Source organism: Plasmodium yoelii (assembly GCF_900002385.2).
Source record: "Plasmodium yoelii strain 17X genome assembly, chromosome: 2".
NCBI lineage: Eukaryota > Apicomplexa > Aconoidasida > Haemosporida > Plasmodiidae > Plasmodium > Plasmodium yoelii.
The window spans coordinates 811,127-830,978 of NC_036174.2; the positions used below are offsets into that span (position 1 = coordinate 811,127).

The window sequence follows — 19,852 nt, forward strand, 5'->3', positions numbered from 1 at the left end:
ATAATTATTTATTATATAAGATTTGTTAACCCATAGTTATATTGAATTATGCATATCATAATATATTCCTTTATTTGATGAAAATTTTATTTAGTAAAACTTATTATTTGTATCATATTTATTTTAGTTTAAATTATATTACGCTAACATAACTGTAATAATAGATATTCATAAAATATAGATGCATGAAATATCGGCCGAGAATCGACAATATAACATTGTCTATAAAATATTATTACGCTTCTAACATTTTTTAAGTTTTAATTGTAGTTACTATTCTCTTGCATCTTACATTTGTATTAATAGAAGTTTATTTATACGCTTTAATTTATCATAAAGGTATAACATTATATTAATCACTATTTATTTTAAGCTTTATAATTTTGAAGTATATATAAATTAGAAATATATTATATTATTAGCTAATTAAAAATATATAATTATATTAATAGTATTTAATATCATATTTTGTTATAATAATTATAAATAATATGATAGATAAAATGCGTAATTATTATGACTATACATATAATTTAGTAAAATATCAATAATTAATATTGAAATATTGTTTTATTGTGGAAACTTCATATAATTAAACATTAATATTATCGAAAAGACACATAATACATTATAAAGGTATCAATTTTATATATTTGTTAAAGACCCCAATTGATCTATGTAGTTTTATATTTTTAAAAACTGGATAATAGAGAAAAGGATAAAGTCTCAATTCATGTTAAATGACATTTTATTACTCCATATTAACGCGTATTATATTATTAGTTTTATTGAATAATAATTTTTTAATTTAAAACAACATTACGTTATCATAGAATTAATAAAATATAGATTTTTTAATAAATTATTTGATTGTATATACATTAATAACTATAACAATAAAACATATAAGATAAAAATGAACAATGTAGAACTGTTAGCAAATATTTATCTAAATTTATATATTAAAAAAGAAAATATATCTTATCTCTCTCCTCTTAAATGTCAATATGATAACCTAATCAAGCCTAGTTTTATATTATACTTTAAAATTGCATCAATACTTATTTATATGTTATATAATTAATATTAAAAGAAAGGGATATTAAATGTTTAATATTTACTATTTATTATTTTAAAAACAATTTACATTTAAATACTTATATAAGATTTTAAATAGCATAATAAGTATGGGTTCATTGCTAATTGTTATTTTAAAGAATGGAAAGAATGGCAAAATATATTATAAAATTACCAATAAAGTATATTTCTAAAATGAAATATGTAGGAATAAAAATAAAGTTATTGAAAATGTTAAATATTATTCGAATGAATATATATTAAATAAAAAAAATACAAATTTATGTATATGCAATTAAAAAAGTGAACAATGCAACTTATTTTGTAAATGTTATAATTTTAGAAAAGTCTGTATTATATGTTATAAGAAACAAGTATATAAAAAATTAATCTATCTTATTAAATAACTATTTATATACTTTTAAGGATTATAGTAATAATGGGTTTCTTAATTGTTTCGATTTTTTCAGTATATTAGTTTTGGGGTACCATTTATTAAAACAAAAGATATGACGTTGTTTATTTCCTATATTAAAGCATATGTATAAGAAGATATATTTTTAATTCGTTATAATGTTGCTTTAATTTTATGATATGCTTATACCGGAAGATATTAAGGATAACGATTTATGCAAAATTGTATTATTTATACATATTATAAAAAATTTGTTAAACACCCCTCAAAATAAGTCATTTTATCTAACTTCCATAAATGTATATATTTTTCCATATTATCTTTAAATTAATATTAAAAATGATAATAACATGCTTAACCACAGATAATATTACATTAGAGTTCAATTATTTTGTCATTTATTAAGCGTAAAATATAAAAACAATATGATGTTACATAATCCACATATTATAAACAAAATAAAATTACAATGGATTATACCCTGGTATATAAATTTTTTTAATAAAATTTGCTTTTTCTTATATTTTTCGATGTTATATTACTTATAAATTTTATTAAATTTGATTTTATAACAGTTTCACTAACATATTTTTATTATATTTTTTAAAATGTTTTCTTAGTGTAAAAGGTTTAATAACTTGAGAAACTATTTACCCGATGACTCAAGCAAAGCTAAAAATAGTGATATTCATAAATTAGGGAATATTAAGGATTATTGCTCTAATGGAGAATCAGAGGAAACAGGATGTAAGACTGATATCGATAAGATAAATGGTGCTTGTCTATGGTTGTTCGAGCAATTGATTTTGAAAAATAAAAAAGGTATCAACATGGCTGAATACATTATTATATGGTTAAGTTATATGTTAAACCTAAAAAATGATAAAAAAATCAAGAATTTTAATGAATTTTATACTAATTATATAGAAAAGAATAGGTATTATACTAATTGTGATAATGCTGGTAAAGCTTGTGGTAATTCATTAAAAGAAATAACGGGATATACAAATTATAAGGAAATCATAGATAAAAAAAAGGAATTGCTGAGTATTAATTTTGGGTATCTGTCTAAATTTTATGATGCATTTAAATCATTATGTAACATGTATACTGAACTTGCTGCAGGAGAGTCAAAATGTGAGAAATGTTTAAAAAATGCTAATGAATTTGTTAAAACATATGATGAACTTAACAAACATCCTAATATTACTAAAGATAGTCCCTATTATCAAGTATTGTCTACATTATCAAATGATTATAATAATTTTAAAAATTATTGTAATATGAATGATGTTGATTGTAGCGATATCCCGCCACTTCCAGATATAAAAACAGCACAAAATCCTGTACAAAGTTCTGAACCGAGTCCTGAACTGAGTTCTGAAGTTACATCATCAAGTTCGTCGATAACAAACAAATTAATTCCAGTTTTATCGATAATTGTTGCAATACCAATATTCTTGGGAATTTTTTATAAGGTAAATAATAAGGAATTAAAAAATTATTTTCATTAAATATATGCAAACATTAACAAAAAAACCATATGTTTATCAACCTTTTATATTAGTATTCGTTATTTGGATTTCGGAAACGAACCCAAAAACAACATTTAAGAAAAAAACTAAAAAAATAAAGAAAATAGATCATTAATATATGATTCGAAGAATAGTGACTATTTCAGAAGTAGTAATAATTATTGATATATGTTAAGAAATTGTCTATTTGAAAATAATTTTTTATCATAATTTTTGAAAATAATTATTGGGTATATAAGAATAATTAAATAGTATATCCAATAATATATAATGTTATATATGTATAGTTATAATATTTTTATACTGTTTTTGTATAATTTTTAAATAGATTTTATGTTGTGGGTCAGTATTATGTTTTTGGACCCCATATTCGGATTAGGGTTAAGTGTTATATTGCATTTAATTTTTTATAATTCGATAACATTTATTAGTTTAAAGAATTGTTTTAAATATATATAGGAAATAAATTATTAAAAATATGTATAGGATAGGTTATAATTATTAAGACTCATATTAGGTCTAAATATGTAAGAGAAAAAATAAGGATGAAAATGACTATGAAAAGGAACGAATAAAATAATATATTTTGGCAAATAAAAATTTGATTTTTTGTTAATATAACTTAATGGTAAATGTGTTTAACTAAGTCTTTTTGTATTTTATTGTTAATTTGGGGGTATTGGTTTATGGGGGAATTTATCGAATATTGAATCGATATAAAAAGATGATTTCAAAGCATCGATTTGGTCCTAGAAGAAAAGGTTGATTTAAATAATTACAGCATTTAATATGAGAAATTAAGGAGAGAGGGAATTGGAAGAAAATAATTATTATGATTTCCTCCCTCAGTGACAACTGAACAAAATGATAAATGAAGTAAGTGATATAGGAATGGATTTGAATGAAATAAAAGTATAAAATGGTATTTGGAGGAAATATATATAAGGGAAAGAAGTTACGTTAAAGGTATATTTATTTTACACACATTATTTTATGAATTATGTACAAGGTAAATAAAAAGAAAGTTATGAAGTATACAATTTTTAAAATATTTCTTCACTATCAAATATTATATATTTTTACTATTTTTATTTTAGTATTTGCCATTTGGATGGAGAAAGGAATTGAAGAAAAAAAAACATGAAAGAGGTTATAAACTCAACTGATGAAAAAAAATAAAATGCAAATAATTATAAATTCATCTAATCAAAAAAAACAGACTAAAAAATCAATAAATTCCGTTTATGTGGAAAAATCTCCATAGTTAAATATGTACCAACTTATGCAGGCCTATTCTGTATCATTTATTAATTTTTTTTTTTTTAATTTTTTTTGTTTATAAAGAAATCACAATTCTTTAGAATTATAAATTTAATTAATGTCTTATATTTTTTGTTAAATAACCAAAGCTCAGATGTTTATGATTCTGACTTTAAAATTCAATATAAATATTAAAAATAACAAATAAGTAAATTCGTTTATTATTATAGGTAAATAAACTCATAAGTATCATCAAAAAATATATATGTGTAATATTATAATATAAATATATGTATTTTAATAATCTATATAAAACGATGTTGTTTAATCAATTCATTTTATTTCCATTATAATATTTCTCTAAAATTATAAGAATAAAATAATTAATAATATAATGAATGAATAAAAAAAATATATTTTATAAAATAATTTATTATTGAAAAAATTCATAATAATATTTTTAAAAAATATAAACAGTGACCCTCTACGTCTCTATCATACATTGCAAAATATAATTGTTTTTTATGCATATTCAGTAAAAAAAATATAAAAGTGGATATTTCCTATATTAAAAGTTGTGTTATGGAATAAAAAATCAATGACATATAATAATGCATTATAAAGATATCAATTTTATATTATTGTTAAAGATCAATTCGGAATATGTGGTTTTATATTATAAAAAACTGAATCAATGGAGAAAAGGTTAAAGGATCATTTAATGTTAAATTTCATTTTATTATTTCATATGAACGCATATTATATTATAATTATTTAATGAACCATCTTTAATAACAAACAGCATTGTTTTATCATAGAATTAATAAAGTATATAATTTTTAATAAATTATTTGAATGTATATGCATTAATAACTATAACAATAGATTATATAAGGTAAAAATGAACAATTCAGAACATTTAACGAATATTTATATAAATTTAAATATTAAAAGAGCAGATATATATTATTTTTTTCTTCTTAAAGGGTAATATAACAACCTAATTAAACATATTTTTCTATTATACTTTAAAATTTGCATCAATATTTATTTATATGTTATATATTTAATATTTACTATGTATTATTTTAAAAACAATCTACATATAAAAACATATTTAAGCTTATAAATACGGGTTCAGTGCTAATTGTCGTTTTAACAGTGGAAAAATATGCAAAGTGTATTATAAAATTACTCAATAAAGAATATTTCTAAATTGAAGTATATAGGAATAAAAATAAAGTTATAGAAATCATTAAAATGAATTATGAATTTATATACATTCATTAAAAACAATATAAATTTATATAATTTGCATAGAGATATAAGTAACATAACTTAATTTGAAAATTCTATAATTTTAGAAAAAACTATATTATATATTATAAGAAACAAGTATATAAAAATTTAATTTATCTTATTAAATGACTATTTATATACTTTTAAGGATTATAGTAATAATATAATTTTATATTTTTTAAATTTATAAAGTATTTAAATTTTAGAATGGCAATCATTAAAACATAAGATATAAATATATATCTTTTCGATGGTCAAACATACTTTAAATTATTTATAAAGTATATTAATTTTTATAATAATGTTATACCAGTGTTACTAAGAATAGCATTTTTTGTATAAAATGCATCATATATACATATGGCAAAAGTGTACTAAGCACCTTCTATTTAAGATAATTTAGCTAACTATTATAAAGATAAATGTAACGTTTCTTTAGTAATAATATGATTTTGTTATTAAATATTAATTTAATTATTGAAAAACATATAATATATTTAACTATAGACGATTGTTATATATAGGGTTAAAGTATTTGCGTCACATATTGGGGGCAATATATATAAAACATCATGATTTTACTCAATTTGCAAATCAAAAATAAAATTTCGGAACAATGGCTGAATTTATGGTATATGCATTTTTTAATAATAATAATAATAATTTTCTTTACATTTTTTGATATCGTATTATATATAAATATCATTAAACTTTATTTTATAAGAGTTTCATTAACGCGTATTTTTATTATACTTTTTTAAACGTTTTCTTAGTGTGAAAGGCTCAATAATGTATGGATTGATTTTCCCGATACATTGACTAATGGAAACTATAAATTTAATGGTGATGAACTTTTCAATTCATATTGTAATAATAATTGTAAGACTGAGCTCGATAAAGTTAATGGAATATGTTTATGGTTGTTTGAGAAAAGTTTTGGGAATAATTCTTCGTTTGTGAATAATGCACAAAGTAATATCAACATTGTTGAATACATTATCATATGGTTAAGTTATATGTTAAGCCTAAAATCACATGAGGAAATCACCAATATAAATGATTTTTATGATAAATATATAAAGAATGGTGAGAAGTATATCAAGGAAATAAATGATGTTAATGATTATAAGAGTTATAAGGATCTTATAGATAAAAAACAATATTTGATGAATATAAATAAGAACGTTATATCTAAATTTTATAATGCATTAAAATCATTATGTAACATGTATAATGAATTTAATGATGACGATCCAGATTGCAAGACATATTCAGAAAAAGCTAAAGAATTTATTGAAAAATATAAAGAACTTAATGAAGATAATAATAATACTAAAGACAGTCCATATAATCAAATATTGTCTACATTATCAAATGATTATAATATTTTAAAAAGCAAATGTAATTCTGATAAATCTATCAATTTCCCATCTCTTCCAACTTTTTCACGAAGATCAGTAATAAAAAGCACACTAACTTCAATTACATTTATATTTGTTGCAGTATCAATTTTATTGGGAATTTCTTATAAGGTAAATAATAAGTCAATTAAAAATATATATTCAGCACTTAGTAATTTGTGAATATAAATAAATTATGTATTTTTTAAAATTTTTATATTAGTATTCGCTATTTGGATTTCGGAAACGATCTCAAAAACAACATTTAAGAAAAAAGCTAAAAAAATAAAGAATAAACTAATTATTAATATATTATTCGAAGAGTAGTGATTATTCCAGGAATAGTAATAATGGTTGATATATTTTAAGAAATTGTCTATTTCGAAGTAATTTTTGCATAATTTTTATATAGTTTTTATGTTGTGGGTCAGGATTGAGATTATGTTTGTAGACCCCACGTTTGGGTTAGGGTTAAATATAATATTTCATTTAATTTTGAATAAATTTATAATATTTATTGGTTTGCAAATGTTGATCAAATGTATTTACCATCCCCGTATGTTTAATTTCGAGATTGTGTCTAAATATTCAACCAAAAAAGGGGGTACATAACATTTTATAAGTTATAATACTTATACATAATTCGTTAATATATATTAAATGTGACAATATTATAACTTCGCATTGTATATATTACTACAATTTTTTGGTTAACCATGCATAAGAGCCTTTATTATCTATTATATAAAGATTGTTAATCCAGAGTTATATTGAATTATACATTACACAATACATTTCTTTATTTGATGAAATATTTTATTTAGTAAAACTTATAATTTGTGCCACTAATATTTGATTTAATTATAACTTTCCAACCAAACTATATAGTAATATTTCATATCAAGGTAAAATTATAATTTAATCCATTCTGAATATCCCTTTACAATATAATATACCTTCATATTAATATATGTTTTTTTAAGATTAATTGAACATATTACTAATATATAATATATATTCATAAAATATAGATGCATGGGATATCGATTGAAAATCGACAATGTAACGTTGTCTATAAAATATTATTACGCTTCTAACATTTTTTAGTAATACATAAAAAATACACTATATACAACACTTTTTAAGTTTTATTGTAGTTACTATTCTTTTTTTGTATTTCCTTTACATTTTTATTAAAATTAATTAATATGAATAGAAATTGCTTTATATGCCATAATTTATTTATCATAAGATACAATAATAGATAAATCACTATTAATTTTTTAATTTTATATTTTGAGGTATAAATAAATTAAATTTTAAAATAGTTAAATGAAAAAATATAAGTATATAATATAATTTAATGTTATAGTTTGTTATAATACTTATAAACAACTTGGTAAATAACATTAACGTTATTGTTCTAATATATATAGTATTTTATCAAAGACTAAAACTGAAATATGTTAAATTTTTGAAACATATACAATTATATATTAATGCAAAATATACATAAAATGAATGTAATAATTAATTTGAACTAATAATGTTTTTATTAGGTTATTATGTATATAAAAACTCTAAATTTATAATTTAAATATATTGTTATTACGAAATATTATGTTCTAAAATGTTATACTTTAAAACAATGAAACAAAAAAATTACTAATTGATTTAAAGTATTTTTATTAAGCGCATTAATTATTCCGTTGTATTATACAGTGATGTAGCAGTAACAATAATAATAGTAATAAAAATAGAAAAACGTATTAAATACGAACAAACCATTAAATTCATTTGATACACTATATGGGTATAAATTAATTATATATATTATTAAATGAGCGATAAAATTAAAATTGTATGCACAAAACATCAAATGAAATAATACAATTCCGACTTAGTATTTTGTTAATGTGCTAATATTAGAATTAACACTACCAATAAAATTAATATTAATAATTGTATAGTTTTTCATTATAAAACTATATATAGTTTATTATAAAATATAAAAGCAAACTATATATTTAGAAAATAATTATAAGTTATTTCTAATGAATAATTTTAATATATATACATAATTTAAAGCTTTAATTTTAAAATAATACAAGACATAATTAGTTATATAGAATAGGTAAATCTTATATGGCTACATAATTGTCTTAAAAAAGCATACTTCCCTTATCTCTCCCCTCAAAGTGCAATATGCCAACCTAATACACATATTTTTCTATTATACTTTAAAATTTACATCAATACTTATTTATATGTTATATATTTAATATTTACTAAGTATTATTTTAAAAACAATATGCATTCAAAGACTTATTTAAGCTTATACATACGGTTACAGTGCTAATTGTCGTTTTAAACCGTGAGAAAGATGTGCAAAATATATTATAAAATTATCTAATAAGGTATATTTCTAAATTTAATTATATAGGAATAAAAATAAAGTTATTGAAAATGTTAAATATAATTGGAATGGATATATATTAAATAAAAATTATATTAAAATTATATAATTTGCATAAAAAGTAGAGCATATAACTTAATTTGAAAATACTATAATTTTAGAAAAAACTATATTATATATTATAAGAAACAAGTATATACATATTTAATATTTTTAAAAAAATTACTATTTATATACTTTTAAGGATTATAGTAATAATATAATTTTTTATTTTTTAGATTTATACAGTATTTAATTTTTTGAGGAACAATCATCAAAACATAAGATATAAATATATTCCTTTTCTATGTTCAAGCATACTTTAAATTCTTTATGAAAGTAGATATATTTTTATAATAAAGTTATATCAAATGTTAATAAGAATAGCATTTTTTGTATAAAATTCATTATATATATATTTAACTAAAATGTATTAAGCAACCCTCTTTTTAAGGTAATTTAGCTAATTATGATAAATGTAACTTTTCTTTGTAATAATATTATTTTATTATCCTATATTAATTTAAATGTTGAAAAACATATAATATATTTAACTACAGACATTTGTTATTTATAGGGTTAAAGTATTTACGTCACATATTGGGGGCAGTGTATATAAAACAGCATGATTCTACTCAATTTACAAATCAAAAATAAAACACCATTATAATGAATAAGCAAGGGGTATATACATTTTTTAATAATAATAATTTCCTTTACATTTTTTGATAGTGTATTATATATAAATACCATTAAACTTTATTTTAATAAAATTTGTAATAATTCGCGTTTTATTATACTGTTTTAAATGCTTTCTTAGTGTAAATTGTTCTTTGCTGTAAGGAACTCGATTTCCGATAATTTGGACAAAGCAGAAAACTATAAATTTAATATTGAAGGCAATTTCAATGAGTATTGTACTAATGGTCAATGCAGTAGTAATCTCGGAAAAATTAATGCTGGATGTTTATTTTTGTTTGATGCATTCTTTAAGGATTATTCTGTGTTTAGTTCTGTTGCAAAAAGTAACATCAATATTGTTGATTACATTATCATATGGTTAAATCATATGTTAAACCTAAAGAAAAGTGAAGAACATATGAGCAATTTACAATATTTTTATAATACATATATAAATGGTGGCAATATGTATAAAAATCCGATAACAGGTATTAAGGAGTATAATAGTTATAAGAATCTTATAGATAAAAAACTTGATTTGATAAATATGGATATGAATATTATATCTAAATTTTATGATGCATTTAATACATTATGTATGATGTATATTGAATTTGATGAAGAAAAATCAAATTGTACGAAATGTTTGAAATATGCTAATGAGTTTGTTAAAAAATATAAAATTCTTAAGGAAGATTCTAGTATTACTGAAAAAAGTGCATGTAGTCAAATATTGTCTAGTTTATCAAATTATTATGATGATTTTAAAAGTTATTGTACTAGTAAAGGTGGTAATTGTGAACAGTATCCATCCATTCCAACGATAGAAACACCACAAATTTATGTAGGAAGTTCTGCAAAAAGCTCTGGACAAATTTCTGAAGATGCATCATCAAGTTCATCGATAACAAACAAATTATTTATAGTTTTATCGATATTTGGTGCAATAGCATTTTTTTTAGGAATTTCTTATAAGGTAAATAATAAGGAATTAAATAATATTACATTTAAATATGATTTTAATTATAAATATGTAAATGTTAACAAAAAAATAATACGTTTCTTAACATTTTATATTAGTATTCGTTATTTGGATTTCGGAAACGATTTCAAAAACAAAAATTAAGAGAAAAACTAAAAAATATAAAGAAGAAAATGAATCATTAATATATGATTCGAAGATTAATAATGATTAATATATGTTAAGAAGCTGTCTATTGGGAAGTAAATTTTGCATAATTTTTATATAGTTTTTATGTTGTAGGTCAAGGTTGTGTTTATGTAACCCATATTCGGGTTAGGGCTAAGTATTATATCTTTGTTTAATTTTTATAATTAAACACTAATTTAATATATGTACTATACCCGTATGTTTAATCACGAGATGAATTTAAAAATATGTACTCCCAAAGGAGCGTTGCCATTAATATGAAAAATGCCCCATAACATTTTTCCCTTAAAGTATAATATATATAATTGAGTGTTCATGCCGATTTTATATTATTAAAACAAAATGTCTATATTGTATACATTAATATAGATGTTGAATATATATGAAGTCGTATTATGCAATATCATAATTTTCATTATATAAAACTTGATAACTCAGAATTATAATGAATTATGCATATCACAATATGTTTCTTTATTTAATGAAAATTTTATTTAACAAAAATTATTACTTTATCATATTTATTTTGATTTAAATCGTGTTATCCAACTGAACTGTAATAATAGATATTCATAAATATCGATCGAGAATCGACAATACAACATTTTCTATAAAAGGCATTTTATGTATCTAACATTTTTAATAATCAATAAAAATATGCATATTAATAAAAAATTAAATTATAGATATATGTATATTATCATTTTAATTTTTGATTATATATAATTTCACTTTATGCTAAAGTTTTAAATTCAAATAATAGAGATACTTATATATACATTAGTTTATTTACTATAAAGATATAACATTAGATTAATTAATATTAATTTTTAAGCTTTATAGTTTTTAAGTATAAATAGATTACATTTAGAATTTTAAAAAAATAAAATATAAGTATATTAATAAAATATAATGTTATAGTTTGTACTAATAATTATAAATAATTAGATAGATAGATAGATAGATAGAATAACGTTACTATTATGCCCCTATAAATATAATATAATATAATAAATTACTCTACTAGTAACTAATGTTGAAATATTATTTTATTGTGGAAAGTTCATATAATTAAATATTAATTTTATCGAAAAGACGCATAATAATACATTATAAAGGCATAATTTTTATATATTTTGTTAAAAATTAAATTTGGGATTTGTAATTTTATATTCTAAAAAGTTGAATAAATAGAGAAAATGGTAAATGATCAATTAACATTAAATGTATTTTTATTATTCCATATTAACGCGTATTATATTATCATAGTTTTTTGTAGAATTAATAAAATATAGAAAATTTAACGAATTATTTTAATGTATATCCATTGATAACTATAACAATAAAATATTTAATATAAGAATGAACAGTGCAAAATATTTAGTGAATATTCAATTTAATTTATATATTAAAATAGCAATATATCTTATCTCTCTCCTCTTAAAGGTAATATAAAAACCTAATTAAACATCGTTTTCTATTATACTTTAAAATTTGCATCAATACTTATTTATTTGTTAATATTTACTAAGCATTATTTTAAAAATAATATGCATTCAAAGACTTATTTAAGCTTATAAGTACGGGTTCAGTGCTAATGTTGTTTTAAAGAATGGAAAAGATGGGGAAATATATTATAAAATTACTCAATAAGGTATATTTCTAAATTGATACATATAGGAATAAAAATAAAGTTATAGAAATAATTAAAATGGATTATGAATTTATCTACATTCATTAAAAACAATATAAATTTATATAATTTGTATAGAGATGTAAGTAACATAACTTAATTTGAAAATACTATAATTTTAATAAAACAGTGGTATGTAGCATTCGAAACAAGTATTAAATATTTAAAATATATTAGAAAATATTTATTTATATACTTTTAAAAAATATACTAATAATAGATTTATTAATTTTTACATATTTACATGTTCATGGGTATAAATCTATTTATTAAAACATGAGAAACAAATTTGTATTTTTCTATATTGAGACATAATCTAAGGGGATGTATTTTAATATCATTATAAAATTACTTGAATTTTTATAATAAAATTAGAATGGATATTATTAATAATCATAAATTTAAGCATAATTTATGTTATACATATGACCAAAACAAATATCTCCAATTTAAGGCAATTTATATAATTTCAATAATATATATATATAAACTTATTATTGTATTATTAGTTTGCATTAATTTTAAATTAGTACTAAATAAAATATGGTTAACTACAGATAATTGTTATATAGAGAATCCAATTTTATGTCCCCTATTCTGATGCAATATATGAAATTATTATGATATACTTTATAGTTTAAAAATAAATCTCCAATATGTTAACTAGTACAGTGGTACATACAATTTCTTGAATAAAAATATTTGTTATTACACATTTTTGATATTGTACTATCTATAAATTAATAGTCAGTTCATTTTAATAGACATTTTTATTTGATTTTTTAAAATTGTTTCTTAGTGTGAACAGTTTGATACTTTGAGGGAGAATTTGTCCGATGAATCGGATGGTTCTGGAAATTATTTTTCTACAAGTGGAATGCTCACGACTTACTGCCCTGATAAAAAATGTGATAATGATACCAATCGAATTAACGGTGGGTGCTTATGGTTATTAGATAGATTTTATGGTGGTAAATCAGTTTTTTCCCATTATGCAGATGGCAAGATTGATATTGTTGTATATATTATGATGTGGTTAGGCTATAAATTAAATCAAAAGTTAAACAGTCAATTCCCCAATATAAATAAATTTTACAATACACATATGAAAGATTTCTATGATTATAAAAAGGATATAAATGGCGTCGATGGTTATAGTACTTATAACGATCTTATAAATAAACATAATTATGTATTGGATATTCCTAATGAAAATATGTCTAAATTTTATGATGCATTTAAATCATTATGTAAATTGTATACTGAATGTGATGACAGCGAATCAGATTACAATAGTTATTTAGAAAAGACTCAAGAATTTGTTGAAAAATATGAACAACTTAAAGATTTGGATATTACTAAAAACTATCCATATAGTCAACTATTTTCTATATTATCAAAGGATTATGATAATTTAAAAAATAAATGTTATTATTTTCCACCTCTTCTAACTTATTCACTAATTTCAATTGCACTTATATTTGTTGCAATACCAATTTTTTTGGGAATTTCTTATAAGGTAAATAATAAGGAATTAAAAAAATTATTATATATATGCAAACATTAAAAAAAATATACGTTTCTTAACATTTTATATTAGTATTCATTATTTGGATTTCGGAAACGATTTCAAAAACAAAAATTAAGAGAAAAAATAAAAAATATAATGAAGAAAATGATTCATTAATATATAATTCGAAGAGTAGTGACTATTTCAGGAATAGTAATAATGGTTAATATATTTTAAGAAATTGTCTATTTATAAATAAATAATTTTTGCATAATTTTTATATAGTTTTATGTTGTGGAACCCATATTCGGGTTAGGGATAAGTATTATATTATATTTAATTTTTTATAGTTTGAACACCAATTAAATATATGTACCATCATTATATGTTTAATCTCGAGCTGAAGCCTAAATATGCAACCAAAGAAGGGGTACTGCCATTAATTTGAAAATGGTCACATAACATTTTTTCATAAGTTATAATATATATAATTGAGTGTTCATATGGATTTAATATGATTAAACAAAAATGTCTATATTTCATATATTAATATTGATATTTACTATATCATAATTGTCTATTATATAAAACTTGTTAGCCAAGGGGGGATATTGAAGTATGCATGACATAATATATTTCTTTATTTGATGAAAATTTTATATAGTAAAACTTATTATTTATATCATTTGTTTTAATTTAAATTGTATTTTGATAATCAAACAGTATAATAATATTATATATGAAGTTGGATATAAATTATAATAAAATTCATTTTGAATATTCATCTACATTATGACATACCTTCAGGTTAATGAGAATACTTTTATTGTTAATTAAGCATATTACCAATATATAATAGATAGTCATATAATATATATTCATAAAATATCGATCGAGGTTCAACAACACAACGATATCTATAAAATATTTTTTATGCATCTACCATTTTTAATAATACATAAAAATTACATTATAGATATATGTATACTATCCTTTTAACTTTCGATTATATATAGTATCATTTTATGTTAAAGTTTTAATTAATATTGATAGAAATCGTTCTATATATATTAATTTATTTACTTTAAAGGTATAATATTTGATTAATCACTATTAATTTTTAAATTTTATATTTTGAAGTATATACAAATTGGAAATATATATTTAAAGTAGTTAAAAGACAAAATATAAGTATATTAATAAAATTTAATGTTATATTTTGTTCTAATAGTTATAAATAATATGAAAGATAGAATAGCGTTATTATTATACGCCTATATATATAATCTAACAAAATACTCTACGAATAACTTATATTAAATATTATTTTATTGTGGAAAATTCATATAACTAAATATTAATTTTATCGAAAAGACACATAACAATACATTATAAAGGTACCAATGCTATATATATGTTAAAGATTCAATTTGGGATATGTGGTTTAATATTCTAAAAATATGAATCAATGGGGAAAATGTTAAAAACTCAATTTGTGTTAAATGTTATTTTATTATTGTTTAATGAATCGTATTTAATCACAAACAGCATTGTTTTATCGTAGAATTAATAAAATATAGAATGTTTAATAAATTACTTGAATGGATATACATTGATAACTATAACAATAAATATATAAGATAAGAATGAACAATGCATAGTATTTAGGAAATATTTATCTAAATTTATATATTAAAGAGCTAATATATCTTATCTCTCTCCTATTAAAGAGTAAAATAATGACATAATCAAACAGTTTTCTATTATACTTTAAAATGTACATAATAGTTAGTTATATGTTAATATTTAATATCTACTAAGTATGATTTTAAAAACAATATGAACTTAAAGACTTATTTAAGGTTATAAATACGGGTTCAGTGCTAATTGTCGTTTTAAACCGTGGAAATTATGCGTAAAATATATTATAAAATTATCCAATAAGGTATATGGGAATAAAAATAAAGTTATTTAACACATTAAAATTATTTTTTAATTTATCTACATTAATTAAAAACAATATAAATTAATGTAATTTGCATAGAAAATGGAACAATACAACTTTGTAAATATTACAATTTTAGAAAAGACTATACTATATATTATTAGGAACAAGTATATAGTATTTAATATATTTTTAAAAAAGACTATTTATATGCTTTAAGAATTGTAATAATAATAACTTTCTTAAATTTATATATTTGTGCATTATTTAAGTTTTATGACGTCATTTATCTTGGATATTAAAGCATATGTATAAGTATATATTTTTTAAATTCATTATAAAAGTATATTAATTTTTATAATAAAGTTATACCAAATGTTAGTAAGAATATTATTTTTTGTATAAAATGCATCATATATACATGTGGCAAAGTGTGTAAGCAACCCTCTATTTAAGATAGTTTATCTAAATGTCATAAAATAAGTATAATATGATTTTAGTAATACTAATGTATTATTATTTAATATGAAATTCAAATTAAGAATAATATGTTTAACGAAAGACAATTTCTATGTAAAGAGCTTAAGTAAATATAATATATATTCTATGCAATATATATAAATCGCATCACCCCCCATAATCTCCAAATTATAACGGAATTTCATTATAATGTCTAAGGAATTGGTATATATCATGTTCTTATATTATTCGTATGTTGCATTCCTATAAATTATATTAATTTTAATTTTAGTAACATTTATATTAATACATTTTTTGTTTAATTCGTAAAATATATTCGTAGTGTGATATAATTAATTGGGCTGATAATTATGTTGTTGATGATCCGAACAACTCGAGAGAAAATATGTATGATAGTTTTTTTAATTCGTATTGTCCTGATAAAAACTGTGATACTGATGACAACAAAGTTAGTTCTACTTTTATATCATTACTAAATTTATTTGATGGTATTAGTGATGAATATTTAGAGAATGATAGACTTGCTGAATATGCTATTTTATGGTTAAGTTATAGACTAAATCAAAAAACAGAAAGTGAAACCACCACATTATACGATTTTTATACTGAAAATATAAAAAAAAATAGTAAATATAATGAGGATATAGCTACTGATAGTGGTAGTAAGACTAAAAAGGAAGTTATAGATGCAAAAATAGAATCGATGAATATTGATATTAAAGATATATCTAATTTTTATGATGCATTTAAATCATTATGTAACATGTATAGTGAAATTGGTGCAGAACCAAATATTGAATGCAAGACATGTTTAGAAAATGCTGGAGAATTGTTTGAAAAATATGAAAAACTTAAAAATGATTTAGATATTAATAAAGGAAGTTCATATTATAAACTATTGTCTAGTTTATCAAATGATTATAAAATTTTTGAATATAAATATAATAATAAATGTATTAGTATCTCACAACTTGTAGCTTGTCCACGAAGTTCATTAACAAAAAATATGCTAATTACAATTGCAATTATATTTGTTGCAGCATCAATTTTATTGGGAGTTTCTTATAAGGTAAATAATAAGGAATTAAAAAAAAAATTATTATATATATGCAAACATTAACAAACAACCGTACTATTTTTAATATTTTATATTAGTATTCGTTATTTGGATTTCGGAAACGATCTCAAAAACAACATTTAAGAGAAATGGTAAAAAAATAAAGAAGAAACTGATCATTAATATATTATTCGAAGAGTAATGATTATTCCAGGAATAGTAATAATGGTTGATATATTTTAAGAAATTGTCTATTTCGAAGTAATTTTTGCATAATTTTTATATAGTTTTTATGTTGTGGAACCCATATTGGGGTTATGGCTAAGTATTATATTGTATTTATTTTTTTATAACTTAAACACTAATTAAATATACGTATCATTCCATATGTTTAATTTCGAGATGAAATTCAAAAGCCAAATATGCAACAAAAAATGGGCACAAGTTAATATGAAAAGGACCATATAATTTTTTTTCATAAGTTATAATATATATAATTGAGTGTTCGTGTCGATTTAATATGATTAAAATAAAATGTCTATATTACATATATTAATTCATATTATGCTATATCGTAATTATTTATTATATAAAGTTTGTTAATCATAATTATAATGAATTATGCATATCGTAATATGTTTCTTTATTTAATGAAAATTTTATTTAGTAAAACGTATTATTTGCATCATATTTATTTTAATTTAAATCGTATTTTTATAACCGAACAGTATAATATTATTATCAGAGTATTATTATATTTCGATTCATTTGGAGCAATTACCTACATTATAATATACCTTCATATTAATGATTATATTTTTAATGTTAATTAATCACATTACTAATGTATAATAGATAATCATAAAATATAGATTCATAAATATCGATCGAGAATCGACAATATAACATAATCTATAAATTATTGTTATGCTTCTAACATCTTTTGAAGTTGTAATTGTATTAATAGAAGTTGCTTCATACGCTTTAATTTATTTATCATAAAGGTATAATAGTAGATTAATAAGTATTAATTTTTAAACTTTATATTTTGAGGTATAAATATATTATATTTTAAAATAGTTAAAAAATAAAATATAAGTATATTAATAAAGTTTAATATTATAGATATGATGCATTATTATATACCCATACATATAATCTAGAAATTAGCAATAGTTAATATTAAAATATTATTTTATTGTGAAACCTTCATATAATTAAATATTAATTTTATCGAAAAGACATAATAATACATTATATATTTGTTAATTATTTAATTTGGAATTTGTAGTTTTATATTCTAAAAATATAGATTAATGGAGAAATTGTTAAATACTTAATTAATATTAAATATCATTTTATTATTCAATATTAATGCGTATTATATTATTATTGTTTTTTGTAGAATTAATAAATTATAGAATTTTTAATAAATTATTTGAACGTATATACTTTGATAACTATACAATATAATGTATAAAATAAAATGAATTATGTAGAACATTTAATGAATATTTATCTAAATTTATATATTAAAATAGCAATATATCTTATCTCTCTCCTCTTAAAGTGAAATATAATAACCTAATTAAACATAGTTTTCTATTATACTTTAAAATTTGCATCAATACTTATTTATTTGTTAATATTTACTAAGCATTATTTTAAAAATAATATGCATTCAAAGATTTATTTAAGCTTATAAATACTGGTTCAGTGCTAATTGTTGTTTTAGAGAGTGGAAATTATGCGTAAAAAATATTATAAAATTATCCAATAGAGAATACTTCGCAATTGGAATATGTAGGAATAAAAATAAAGTTATTTAACGCATTAAAATTATTTTTTAATTTATCTATATTAAATAAAAATAA

General features: G+C 20.0%; 5 protein-coding genes across 5 annotated transcripts; all 5 read left to right on the forward strand.

Annotated features, from left to right (window-relative positions):
• Nucleotides 1-1,961: 1,961 nt before the first annotated feature.
• Nucleotides 1,962-3,125, forward strand: PY17X_0218601 (PIR protein; the record flags this gene model as incomplete). The annotated part of the gene is made up of 3 exons (XM_022956120.2): nt 1,962-1,976; nt 2,113-2,970; nt 3,060-3,125. 3 exons carry the CDS (start codon nt 1,962-1,964, stop codon nt 3,123-3,125), a joined length of 939 nt encoding a protein of 312 aa, XP_022810949.2.
• A 3,077-nt stretch (nt 3,126-6,202) lies between these two features.
• PY17X_0218701 (PIR protein) lies at nt 6,203-7,275 on the forward strand (the record flags this gene model as incomplete). The annotated part of the gene is made up of 3 exons (XM_034637626.1): nt 6,203-6,217; nt 6,360-7,118; nt 7,210-7,275. The coding sequence occupies 3 exons, from the start codon at nt 6,203-6,205 to the stop codon at nt 7,273-7,275; spliced, it is 840 nt and encodes a 279-aa protein (XP_034493351.1).
• Nucleotides 7,276-10,110: 2,835 nt separating this feature from the next.
• On the forward strand, nt 10,111-11,289 carry PY17X_0218801 (PIR protein; the record flags this gene model as incomplete). The annotated part of the gene is made up of 3 exons (XM_022956111.1): nt 10,111-10,125; nt 10,262-11,098; nt 11,203-11,289. The coding sequence occupies 3 exons, from the start codon at nt 10,111-10,113 to the stop codon at nt 11,287-11,289; spliced, it is 939 nt and encodes a 312-aa protein (XP_022810947.1).
• Nucleotides 11,290-13,642: 2,353 nt separating this feature from the next.
• PY17X_0218901 (PIR protein) lies at nt 13,643-14,673 on the forward strand (the record flags this gene model as incomplete). Its single annotated transcript, XM_022956101.1, has 3 exons — nt 13,643-13,657; nt 13,786-14,505; nt 14,587-14,673. 3 exons carry the CDS (start codon nt 13,643-13,645, stop codon nt 14,671-14,673), a joined length of 822 nt encoding a protein of 273 aa, XP_022810946.1.
• Nucleotides 14,674-17,110: 2,437 nt separating this feature from the next.
• On the forward strand, nt 17,111-18,142 carry PY17X_0219001 (uncharacterized protein; the record flags this gene model as incomplete). The annotated part of the gene is made up of 3 exons (XM_721789.2): nt 17,111-17,125; nt 17,244-17,990; nt 18,077-18,142. The coding sequence occupies 3 exons, from the start codon at nt 17,111-17,113 to the stop codon at nt 18,140-18,142; spliced, it is 828 nt and encodes a 275-aa protein (XP_726882.2).
• Between the last annotated feature and the right edge of the window lie 1,710 nt (nt 18,143-19,852).